The sequence below is a fragment of the Scyliorhinus torazame genome, chromosome 7 (genome assembly GCF_047496885.1).
Source record: "Scyliorhinus torazame isolate Kashiwa2021f chromosome 7, sScyTor2.1, whole genome shotgun sequence".
In the NCBI taxonomy this organism is placed as follows: Eukaryota; Metazoa; Chordata; class Chondrichthyes; order Carcharhiniformes; family Scyliorhinidae; genus Scyliorhinus; species Scyliorhinus torazame.
The window spans coordinates 181,424,055-181,437,510 of NC_092713.1; the positions used below are offsets into that span (position 1 = coordinate 181,424,055).

At 43.7% G+C, this 13,456-nt stretch overlaps 1 protein-coding gene across 1 annotated transcript in view; it reads left to right on the forward strand.

Annotated features, from left to right (window-relative positions):
* The first annotated feature begins 940 nt into the window (after nucleotides 1-940).
* The window catches only part of lcp2a (lymphocyte cytosolic protein 2a), a 252,465-nt gene continuing 239,949 nt past the window's right edge, over nucleotides 941-13,456 (forward strand). Inside the window, exons 1-2 of the mRNA XM_072511854.1 lie at nucleotides 941-1,119; nucleotides 10,008-10,070. Of these exons, the coding sequence (XP_072367955.1) occupies nucleotides 1,042-1,119; nucleotides 10,008-10,070 (141 nt within the window). The 5' untranslated portion in view covers nucleotides 941-1,041. The remainder of the gene's footprint in view (nucleotides 1,120-10,007; nucleotides 10,071-13,456) is intronic.

Sequence of the window (13,456 nt, forward strand, 5' to 3'; positions counted from 1 at the left end):
CTCTTGTGCAGCGCCTCGTGCGCCTCCATCTTCACCGCCAGGCCCAAGATCACGTCCTCGTTCTCGGTGGCTTTTTCCCGCACCTCTCAGATCTCTACCCCTTGGGCCTTCTGGGTCTCCTTCAGCCCCTCGATCGCCGTCAGCAGTGGCGCCAGCACCTCTTTCTTAAGCTCCTCCACGCAGCGCCTGAGAAACTCCTGCTGCTCCGGACCCCATGCTGCTCAATCTCCGCCCTCCGCCATCTTGTTTTTCCTCCCTCGTTTCTTTCGCTGCTCCAAAGCCGTTTTTTTTACTGCTCCACTTCTGGTCCACTCCATATACTATGGAAGGGGGACCTCGCTCTCACCTTCCCACACGGGAAGTCGTCGAAAAATTTCCGTTGGGGCTCCTCTGGAGAGCCCAAACGTCCGTTCTAGCGGGAGCCGCCGAAATGTGCGGCTTAGCGGGAAGTCTTGAAATTAATTCCTAAACATTCATTTCACAGTGTGCTGTGCCGTCAGATTCAATCTTAATCATATATATTTTTTAAAAGGCAAATTATGACTGGTATTTCTGGACAATGGGCTGAATATACACCTCCCACGTTTAGTTTAGTGAAGTTAGTTCTGCCCCGAGCTTTAAGTAGCAATGATAAATTATTTAGCTCATTTAAACCAAGTGTCTTTCGTGCACTGACGTTTGGTATTATGGAAGGACGGTTTCTGCTGTATTTCTGTAGAATAAGGAGAGGAAGTAACAAAGGAAATTAGTCAAGTCCATTTCTGTGCGGATTATCTTAAAATAAAATTGAGAAGGACGTTAGGGTATAGTTCCACTTAAAGGTTTATGAATAGCATTTATTTTCAGCCTACATTTTTTTATGTTAAAGAACAAACCAAATATTTGCTGTATTCATTTTATTCATCGATCAGCACCCTACGCACTTCCTTTCTAGGTACTGTGAAGGTTGTGGTGTGTGACAGGAAGAGAAAAGGCCAGTTATTCTTTTCAGCTGCATGTGATAATATGAAATCGATTGAAAAATAACTTGCGAACAAAGATATGGCTTTCAGAAACCTTCCCAATCGCAACGATGTCCTTCAGTGGACTCCGAATTATTTAGCTGACTATTTCAGAATGGTGGGTAGACTGTTTTGTTTGTTCTTCCTCATACTTCATCTCCGTGTAACATTGTGCTTACAGTAGTACAGGCTGGTTATCTGGCTGTCAAGCAAAGTAAAACTAAAAGACGGTCAATACGGCAGCAATTGGTTTTAAAACAGTATAATGTGATAAATTTTTATCACAAGTATCGTGATGCTATACTTTCCTTAAAGTTGTAAAAAGTTTTTAGTTTGTCACTTTCTCATATTAGTGTGATTGTCAATATTCTCCATGCCTTTCTTACCTTCAGATTTGACTATTCCAATGATCTCCTAGTTATCCATCCATCTTCCACTGCCTGTACACTTGAACACATCCAAAACTCTTCACATTCTAACTCGCTCTAAGTTCTGAGCACCTATCACCCCTATGCTCAATGACCTACATTAGCCCCCAGTCCATCAGCATCTCTGTTTTAACATTCTCATCCTTATTTCTGACCTCCTATTTTTAATAATTATACTAGCCTCACGCAGCTTCGGTTTCTCAGCAATCCTCCAATTCCAGCCTCTTCAACATCTCCAATTTCATAGAATCGTAGACTCCCTTAAGTGCAGAAGGGGGCCATTCGGCCCATTGAGTCTGCACCAACCCTCTGAAAGAGCTCACCCAGGCCCATTTCCCCGCAACCTCACCTAACCTCTGGACACTAAGAGCAATTTAGAATGGCCAATCCACCTAACCTGCACATCTTTAGACTGTGGGAGGAAACCGGAGCACCCGGAGGAAACCCACGCAGACTCCGACACAGTCACCCAAGGCCGGAATTGAACCTGCGTCCCTGGTGCTGTGAGACAACAGTGTTAACCACTGTTACTGTGCCACTCAATCCATCTCTGCACCATTGTTGGCCATGCCTCCAGCTGTCAGGACCCTAAATGCTGGATCCTAAGCATCCCAATACCTCTCCGCCTCTCTTCCTCCCTTAAATCACTCCTTAAAATCTACCCATTTGTTCTAATATTCTCTTGCGTTGTCAGTGTCCAAGTTTGTTTGATAACGCTCCTTCTTTGGGACGTATTATGAAGCTAAAGAAGTTATATAGAAGCAAACTGTTATTGCATGACACTGCGTCGATGATTAAAAAGATAAACGATCATGTTTACTAAAGACAGCCTCTCATTTTTCTTTGTTTTCAAAGATATTAACTATAATGAAAATGTAGAAAGATCACCATTTTATATCCTCTGTCAAACCATTGTGCCGACTAAAAGGTTTTGCAATAAAAATGCTTAAATCAGCAGCTAGTTTTTCATTAGCCTCCCTCACATAGTGATACATTGTGAAATGGATTATTAAAACTATTGCAAAAATGGAATTGTTTCACGAGAGAATTGTTTAAAATTGCTTCAATACTTGTCCTGCTGCCACTGAGACAGATGTTACACGATGGAGTTGTATTCATTTTGTTTGAATATCAAACATGTGGCTTTAAGTTAAGTTGCAGCATTTGATTCTTAAATCTGCAAAAAATCTCATGTCTGATTTGCATTTAATGAACAAGATATCTCTGCTAATTGTGTGCGAATGTTCCAAGTGAATATTTATTGATTTTATAGGAGTTGCGCAGAAATAATACTTAGGAAATGAAGCAGAAAGGGAGCAGGCCATTCACCCAAGCATGTGCTGCTGTTCATTCACCACATGATTAGTGGCCATATTGTGGTCACCCCGTCCCACATCCCTTTACCCATTTTCCTTCAACCACCTACCTATTCTTAAATGATTACACCTGGTGAGATTTTAACACACGATCACTTGATAAATTGAGTCGGCTGGCTGGTTTCAGATCGTGTCAATGATAGGCCCGATACATTTTGAGAGATAGTTCTTGGGGGCTGGTAATATGTTGAAGAGAAACAAAATTATTATGAAACTGATTTTATTGGACAACAGTTTCTCAGAAAAAAATTTATACTATTCTTGCCTGCGGAGTGAAACTCAAACCGTTGATTAGGCTTCTCAGTATTGGGAGGTACCCAAGGGGCCATTGTCGCCTCCTCCCTCTATCCTGAATTTCTCTCATCCTTACACCCTGGCTCTTTTTCTGATAAATACCATGCTATGAATCAGAAAGCGATAGACCAGAAGTCTATTCATATGAACAACATGAACCTTTGTTCAAAGGTCCAAACTCTCTGGACAATTCAGGTTGAGCTATTTGCCAGATTTTATTTTTCACTGCAGTCATTAATCTATTTCTTCACCTCCCTCCCTCAGTCCCTGCACTGAACGACGATTCATGCTCAATGATTTCAACCTCTATCTCAACACTCCTTGTCTCCTCATCTCAATTTTTCTTCCCTCCTGTCATCCCTTAACGTCTCCCTCTATATAAAGACTCCGACCAATATTTTCAACCAACCCCTTAGCATTTCCACCCTCACACTGCCTCCCTGCTCATAGGCAAAGCCATCTTCTTGTATCCCTCGCCAATCTCCTCTCCACTTTTAAAGTGACAAATTATATCCTTCTGACTGTGACTGACATGGTTATCCTCCTGGATTCAGCCATTGTCATGTTGAACCACAACATCCTCAATACCTCCCCTCCAAAGGGACATTACTTGGTTCAACTCTCTCCTATCCAATTGTAGACGAAGCATCTGCAGAAATGGTTTTTCTTCTCACCCCTGCGCCATTATCTCTGGAGTTCCCCACAGATCTATCCTGGATTCTCTCTTCTTCATCTTTTGCCGCTTGGTGCTATCATCCAAAGGCCTTTGGGCCCAATTTTAACTCACTCAAAATCCATTAACTTACACAACGATAAGATCAGGCCTAACACCATGCAGAGACAGTTCAACATGCACGCAACTCGTATAGCTCTATCTCTCTGCCATCAACCTCTTTGCTGCCTTTGTGTTGTCAGGATCCTCAAGTGAGCTGCGATTTCCTCCAGATACATATTGGAATGACCAAAGTCACCATCGTCAGTTCCCCCTTTTCCCCAACCACTGATTACATCCTTCTCCCTGGTCATGATTTCATGCTGACCAGTCTGCTTGTATTCTTGTTGCCCTCTTTTACCCTAGCTTGAGCTGCCAACCACACCACTCTCCATCGCAAACATCACCTCCTTTTTATTATTATTGCCCACCTCTGACCTTGCAGCAGCCCATCCGGCTCTGAAACTCTCAGACTATAACTATTCCAAGACTTTCCTGGTCCGCTTCTCATCTTTTCCCCTCCATCAACTTCTCATGATACCAAACTTCTGCAGTGCATTAGGTTATCGCACACCAAGACTGTTCACTTAACATATCTTTCCCAAGTGGCTTCCAATGCCCCAACAATTTAAAATGCATATTCCCATGTTTTTTTTAATTTAGAGTAGCCAATTATTTTTCTTCAGCAATTAAGGGGTAATTTAGCATGGCCAATCCACCTAACCAGCACATCTTTGGATTGTGGGAGTGAAACCCACGCAGACATGGTGAGAATGTGCAAACTCCACACCGACAGTGACCCAGGACCAGGATTCGAACCCAGGTCCTCAGCCCCACAGTCCCAGTACTAACCACTGCGCCACATGCCACCCTTATATTCCCATGTTTAAGAATGCTGAAGTAACATAGATACATGAGGAAAACATTCAGCCCCTCAAACCTGCTCTGCCATCCTGTTAGGTCCTGGCCCATCTGTACTCCAACTTCATATAACCAGCTTTTCTCCAAATTCTTTCTTACCTGTATCCAGCAGAAATCTATCCATCCTGCGCTTGTTCCAATTGCCATTTCACATCCATCGTATTTTAAATTAGAGAGATGAGCCGCTTTGTGTGAAAACAACCCTGATTTCACTCCTCATTGACTTGGCTTTAATTCGAAGGTTTTGCCCACACCCAGAATTAATCTTTTCATATCTTCGTTATTGACTTCTTTTATCATTTAAACACTTCAAATGATTGAGGGGGCACAGTGGTTAGCACTGCTGCCTCACAGCACCAGGGACCCAGATCGATTCCAGCCTTGTTTATGTGCAGTTTGCACGTTCTCTCTGTATCTGCATGTGTTTAGTCCGGTTTTGGCCCACAGTCCAATGATGTGCAGGTTAGGTGGTTTGGCCTATGAGGCCCAGTTTCATTCTTGTGAAAATGGAGAGGCTGGATAAGCTTTGGTTGTTTTTTTTGGAACAGAGAAGTCTGTGGGCGGGACCTTATTGAACTGTGTAATAATATGAGGGGCGTGGACAGGATGGATGGGAAGCACTGTTCCCCTTAGTGGAAGAGTCAATAATAAGGGGGGATAATTTTAAGGTGAAAGGCTAGAGGTTTAGAGGGGATCTGAGGAAAAATGTTTTCACCCAGAGAGTGGTGGGGGTCTGGAATGAACTGCCTGGGAGAGTAGTAGAGGCGAGAAACCTTACAACCTTTAAAGGGTACGTGGATGAGTACTAGAAATGTCATAATATTAAAGGCCATGGGTCAAGTGCTGGGAAGTGAGATTAGTGCAGATACAGTGTTGTTTTGTTGGGGCAGACTCGATGGGCTAAAAGGCATCTTCTGTCCTCAATGAGACTCAATGATGTTGACTCTGCACTTCACTCCCACTACCAATAAATCAAACAGTTACAATATTCTAACAACGATGGATCCTTTTGTTGAGAAACAGGCACAATATAATATCATTTTCATTGCAATTATAGTCTGCACTACAGAAGGGCCCATGTGTCTCAAATTACTATTGCAGCATCATCACACAATTAATTTCCTCATTCCCACCTAATTTTGGTAGGATCATAGTGGAGAATGATGGGAAATTTGTTATGGGCCAGGGTTTAGAGAACCCCAAAGTGTATCATGGAGTTCACCTGACCCACAACTTTTATTAAGATTGTTGGTTATGGGGAGCACACGGGCCCACTCTGCAGGTGTGATGCGACAGATATCTACAGTACTTTTAAATTAAAACAAAATGTTTATTTATGAAACCAGTTAACACTTTATAACCCACAGTAAACATCTTAACAACTATCAACACCAATAAATCCCCCAAAGAATACAGTACTCTATAAGTAATATCTTTCCTTCCAACATCCATAAAACAAAAAGAACCCTTTTTACAGAAAGACATCAGGTTTAACTTCTCTACAGAAAGGGGTATTAGTTTTATATCACCAAAGACAGTCTTTAGATTGCAGAGAGAGAGACTAATACAACTTCTTGCTGTGCTTGCAGCTCCACCAAATCTAAAATGAAACTAAACACACTCTGTAGCTGTGAGCCCAAAGCGAAAGTAAAAGCAGACAGACAGCCCAGCTTCACCCACACTCTGACATCAGTGAGAAACACCCATTTCTTAAAGGTACATCCACTACAGCTATTTTATAACCCCCCATTTTATTAAAGGTACTCTGACATGACACCCCCCAAGAAAAAAAAAAATCATCAACTTCAAGATGGTTTCATTTTTCACCTTTTCGCTTTCCTTTAAGAAATATGGACAATGAATATACAATTTTTTTTAACAAAACAAAACACGTAAACATTTAATAATAAGAGAGTACATTTTTGTTCTTCTTCCTCCAACTGGAATCCTTCTCGATTGACAGTCTCTTTGGACAAGAAGGTCTCTGCACGACCCATCCATTTCTCTATGCCTCGGCATTTCTGTTTAAAGTCAGATACTTTAGTTCAATCCAATGGAATTTGTTGCCCAGTGAAGCAGTTGAGGCTCCTTCATTAAATGTTTTTAAGATGAAGATAGTTTTTTGAAGAATAAAGGGATTAAGGGTTATGGTGTTCAGGCTGGAAAGTGGAGCTGAGTCCACAAAAGGTCACATACGATCTCATTGAATGGCGGAGCAGGCTCTAGTGGCCAGATGGCTTATTCCTGCTCCTAGTTCTTATGTTCTTATGATCACAGAATCCCTTGTAATTCTCCAACCCAGCAGCATTGGTTATCACAGCTTTCAGGCAGTCAAATGCCTGTTAAAACTCCACTGTCCACTGGCATTTTCAAAGTTTCTTCAAGCCCATCAGTGGAGCAACCACACTGCAAAAAGTTTGCACAAATGTTCAATCAAATCCACTCATGCCAAGAAAATCGCATTATTTCCCTTTGTGTGGAGGGTATTGGAAACTCCCCAATAACTACTTGTTTTCACATCCCGTGGGACAATTCGACCCTGTCCGATTGTATGGCCAAGGAAAGTGAATTGGGCTTTTCCAAATTCACTTTTGGCTAGGTTTACCACCAAATCCGCCTCCTGAAGTCGATCGAATAACTCCATCAGATGTTTTAAATGTTCTTTCCATGTCTGTCTCAAAATGCCCAGATCATCGATATATACTGCACAACTGGGTAATCCTGAAACGGCTTTGTTAGTTAACCGTTGAAATGTGGTTGGGGCGTTTTTCATGCCAAGTGGCATAACTTTGAATTGGTATATAAAAGCTGAAATCTCCTTCGCCCTTTTGGATAAAGGTACCTGCCAGTAACCTTTAAGTAAATCCAGTTTGGAAATAAAAGCTGATTGTCCCACTTTCTCAATGCAATCCTCCAAACGTGGGATAGGATAAGGGTCCATTCTTGTAACTGTATTAACCTTTCTGTAATCCACACACAACCGTTGAGTACTGTCTGGTTTTGGTACCATCACTATGGGTGAGCTCCATTAGCTGCAACTCACTTCAATTATGCCATTTTTAAGCATACTTTCAATCTCCTTGTTAACCTGTGCCAATTATAAAGGGTTAAGTCTATATGGATATTGTTTGATTGGAACAGCATTTCCCACATGTACATCATGTGTAACCATTTTAGTACTTCACAACTTATCACCACAAACCTGCCCATGTGATATCAATAACTCTTTCAGGTCAGTCTGTTTTTCCTCTGGAAGGTAACTCAACAATTTATCCAAATTTTTAAAATCATCGTCGTTTTCCAATTTAATTTGAGGTATGTCAAATTCCAAGTCATCTGGAGTTGGTTCACCACTTTTGAGTTAGAATCATTAAAACCTCCTCCTTTTTCTCTCCTTCCCTTTCAAAGTACCTTTTAAGCATATTCACATGACACACTCGGTGCGTTTTCCTTCCATCTGGCGTTCTGACCACATAATTCACCTCAATTAATTTCCTTTCGATCTGATGAGGTCCATAAAAGCTTGCTTTTAAAGATTCACCTACCACTGGTAACAATACTAATACTTTATCTCCACTAGCAAAACTACGAACTTTGGATTTCTTGACTGCTACCCGTTTCATCACATTTTGTGCAACTTTTAAATGCTGTCTAGCCAATTCTCCTGCTCTATTTAATCATTCCCTAAAATTTGACACGTAATCTAATAATGTAAGTTCCGATTTCTCACTCACCAATTTTTCCTTAATCAATTTAAGTGGCCCTCTTACCTCATGACCAAAAATTAGTTCAAAAGGACTGAATTTGGTTGACTCATTAGATGCATCCCTAATTACAAACCGTATGAATAGAATTCCTTTATCCCAATCCTCTGGATAATCTTGACAATAAGCCCTCACCATTGTCTTCAATGTCTGATGCCACCTTTCTAATGCTCCCTGCGATTCTGGATGGTATGCAGTTGATTCAAATTGTTTATTCCATAACTTCTTTGAATAGCCTCGAGGTAAAATTTGATCTTTGATCTGATTGTATTTCTGTGGGTAGTCCATATCCAGTAAAGAATTTAAGTAACTCCTCCACAATCTTTTTAGCTGTAATATTGCGTATTGGAATCACCTCTGGAAACCTAGTAGACACATCCATTATAGTCAAAAGATATTGATTCACACTTTTTGTTTTAGGAAGCAGTCCTACGCAATCAATTAAGACCCTTGTAAAAGCTTCCTCAAATGCTGGAACGAGTATTAAGGGCGCTGGTTTTATCACTGCTTGAGGTTTCCCTATCACTTGACATGTGTGACACGATCGACAAAGTTTAACTACATCTTTATGTAGTCCAGGCCAATAAAAATGTTTTTGCGTTTTAGCTTGAGTTTTCCTTACTGCCAAATGACCTCCCACTGGTACCTCATGTGCAACTCGCAACACCTCCTTTCTATACTGCACCGGCAATGCTACTTGATGAACTTCTGCCCACTTTTCATCTGCCTGCATATGTAAAGGTCTCCATTTTCTCATCAAGACATTTTTACGGTAATAACACTCCAGTATACACTCAGATTCCTCTTCCGTGTATGCTTTCTGGTACATCCGTTTTGTTTATATCCCTGCGTACGCCGCTTTTCAGGGGGGGGGGGGGCGGAGAACCGCTGCCGGTCCTGATTTCATGCAGGAAACTGGTTCTCTGCCCCGTTGCTGAATGCAATTTTGGTGTCAGGGTGTGAAGAATCCAGCCCATTTTTCTTTTGTGAATAATTTGCAGTTTCCTCTCTAAGTCACCTCACTCATTTAAGATAAAAATCTGACGATATAATCAAAAACCCTGCATTTGTGTAAACACCTTTCACAACCTCAGAACGCCCAATTAACACCAGTTAAATATTTTCAGTCAAGTCACTGTTTCCAATATGCAACTTGTGCACAGCAATCAGCAATATGACAAACCACATCATCTGTTATATTGATGTTGCTTTTGAGAGATGTTTTAAAATGGCTTCTCGAGAATTTCCCTACGCTTCTTCAAAATAGTATCCCGGAAGCTTTTACATCCGTCTGAGGCAGGGTAGCACTCCCTCTGTACTGTACCAATGGAGCAGCTTAAATTATGAGGTCAGTTCTGAGGAATGGGATTTGAATCTACAAACTTTCTGACTCAGAGGTGAGAGTGCTGCTGCCTGAGATACAGCTGGCAGCGGCTGAATGGAATTTTTGAGTCTCACATTATTTTCAAATACATGAAAGTTAACTTCATCATTCTGTTTGTATTCAACAGCTGGACTGGAAAGACTGTGAAAAGGTTGTTAAAAAGAACAGTATTAGTGGGCAGAGATTTTTGGTAAGTGTTCGGTTTGTTTTTGGAACTGTTCAAATGTCTTACGATATGTATTCCATCTGCTGTTCAACCTGTTGCTTTGAGCTGCCCCAATGACTATTGGCATTAATGACTGAGGGCATTAATGTGCGTGCTACCAAGCCTTTGCAAATCAGACAGATCCAGCTTCAAGATCTGCTCTGTGCTGAGAGCGTCAGAGGAGCAGCTGCAGGGAAGGAAATGAGCTAGAAATTAGGTCAAAATGCAGATATGCTGGGTATCCACAAGGGGCTTACATTTATCATTTGAGAAGGTCAGCAGCTTAGAAAGAGCAGGGGCCCTGAGCTTGTCCATGGCCTCATACGCAGGGTGCACCTTTCATAGAATCGAACAGTATAGAGCAGACCCTTCAGCCCATCACGCATGCTCTGACTAAAAAAAACTAATGTACACTGGATTTGAGAGAGCAGCTTTGCAGACTAAAGCTGTGAGTAAAAAAATAGGGATTGTTAAAATTAGAGAGAGAGAAATATGGAGGGAAATAATGCTGTGGCTTTCTAGAGAAAGGACTTGTGCCATTACTATCTTCCTTTGCCAGCCACTCTTCACTGCAATTTTCTGCTTTGGGGCTGCCTTGGGCAGAATCTACACCATCTGCTTGACACAGAGCCCAAGGGAATGGCCATCACATCACCCATTTGCTGCCGGTACCTGAAGCAGAAGAAACAAAGAAAACTACAACAGCAATGTGTTTAGACCGATTGAACACCCTTCATCGAGCACAAAGATATGGGTTAGATTTGCAAAAGCTTTTCCTTCAAAGTTCAATCTAAGATATGTCGGAAGTGCAGACCTCCTATCAGATTTCCTAAGGTGTAACAGAAAAGTTTTGATTGTAAATCTGAGGGATAATGCCTACTGAGACAGGGTAGAAGCTGACCTTTGATCGTTGTTCCAGGATTTAAGCCCAATGAGAGTGAAGGAACGGCCAATATTATGGCATTGCAAGTGGGGTTGTTATTTGTGCCACCTGCCCTTGTTCTTCGAGGTGGGAGAGAGTTTGGAAAGTGGTGGCTAAGTAGCCTTGATGAGTTGCTGCAATGCATTTTGTAAATGGTGCAATCGGTTGTGGAGGAAGTGAAGATTGAAGGTAATGGATGAGGTGCAAATAAAGTGGGGTGTTTTATCCTGAATGGTGTTGAGCTTCTCGAGTGTTGTTGGAGCTGCAGTCAAACAGACAAGTGGAGAATATTCCATCACATTCCTGATTTGTGCCTTCTAGATTGTGGACAGGCTTTGGTGAGTCAGGAGGTGCGTTACTCTACACAGAATTCCCAACCTCTGACCTGCTCTTGTAGCCACAGTATTTATATGGCGAGTCCTGTTCAGTTTCTGGCCAATGGTAATTCTAGGATGTTGGTAGTGAGGGATTTAGTGGCGGTAATGCTATTGAATGTTGAGTGGTGATGATTAGACTCTGTCTTGTGAAGATGGTCACTTCCTGGCACTTGTGTGATGTGAATGTTACTTGCCATTTGTCAGCTCAAGCCTGAATGTTGTCCAGGTCTAGCATCATGCAGGCATGGACTGCTTTAGTATCTGTCAAAGGCGGATTTATACTTTGTGGGGCCCCACACTCACCTTCATTTCTGAGCCTCCCCATGATGTCACATCTCTCCCAACCCCGCCCACCCTTACTCCATAGAACGAAAAGGCACGAGCCATAAAATCACACAAATTGATCACTGTTTTAGTAATTTTCAAGCCCTCACACTCATTCATTCTCACAATCTCACTAACTTCGCTCGCCTGGGGCCTTCAAGGCAACCTCTTGCCTCACTCGCCATCTCCTTGCGCTGGTAAGGCTTGATTCGGCTCCTTGCTGTTGCAGGTTGGCCCGCCCCCCTCAGCCCTGAATGGGTCAAGTCGCTCCTCGCTGCTTGACGGCCACTGACCGCTGGCTCACCTTGGCTCGTGTCTCTCATCCAGCGCCTTTTCTCGCTGTGTGTTGCTGGCTGGCCTGCCCTCAGCCCTGGGTCAAGAAACCTGCTTGCTGTACCTTTTCTCACAAAAGTAAAACACCCAGGGAGCGGGATTGTTCGTCGGTCCATGCCGGAATCGGGAAAGGCTATTGGGTGGAGAATCGGTCATGAGGCCAAAATCATGGCTGGCGCCAGGTACCTGACAGAATGCCATGCTTAAGTGCCTCAACAGTGGCGCTAATGCGTTCTACTCCGCACATACAATAAATGGCGTTGGAATATCATTAGTGGACCTGACCCTGTATTATTACCGACGGCGAGTTTCACTTGTGGTTTTAAAAATCGGGAATCACAGTGGCTGATGAGGGAGGGAGAGGAAGTAGGACATGCAGAGGCGTGACCGTGGCCTGCCAGTCATGCTGCTGACAGAGCTGGCAGACCTGGCTGGGGAAGGGGAACAGAGATGGGCTCTGGGGTCAGCGTAAACCCCCAGGGGACCGGGGAGTCCAGGCACAGACCGCCATTGCTGCAGACTGCAAGGCTGCCATCTTCCTGTGCACCCCTATGTCTACCTTATGAGGCCCATGGTTGTGTAGAGTGACACAGGTCATATGGGTGACCCCATCCCACCTACTCCAGCCCCCACCCTCTACCCCACCAACCCTGCACACCATTCCCCACCCACCACACCCCACCAATTGTCCACCCCTAGAGGCCACCATCCACCAGCAGGGCAGCACGTGGACAACCCAAGGGCAACTCCCACAGTAGCCCTGACAGGAGGGCGCTGGACGGGGCTGCGGAGCGTACCGTTGACATGTAGCGCCAGCTGCCTTGAACTTTTATGCCATGGAGTCCTTCCAGGTGCTGAGTGGGGACCAGTCTTTGATCTCATGGACATCATGGAGGCCCAATACACCCAATCAGCACAATACATCAATTCAATTTGGACCGAGCCCATCAGGAAGTCCGGACAGCAGGGTTCACCGTCTTCGCCGACATGCCCCAGGTCCAGGGCGTGACCAACAGGATGCATGTTGCCCTATGAACACTGCCCAATGACGGGCTGGTCTTCACAAACTGAAAGGGGTTCCATTCGATGAACGTGCAGCTGGTTTGTGACCAGTAGATGCACATCATGCAATCCAGCGCCCGATACCTGGGCTGTGTGCACGATGCCTTCATCCTGGCACACTCGACGATTCCTCACATCTTTGAGGTGCATCCCCGGCTCCTGGGTGACAGGGGTTGTCTGTTGTGATCATGGCTGATGACGCCTATCTGGAAGCCACAGACTAAAGCAGAGACCCAGAAGAACAATGCACATGCCCCGACCAGGGGGGTGATTGAGCGGCACTTCGGCACCCTGAAGATGCGGTTCAGGTATCATGTTAGGAGGGTCTCCCACATCATGGTGGCCTGCTGCGT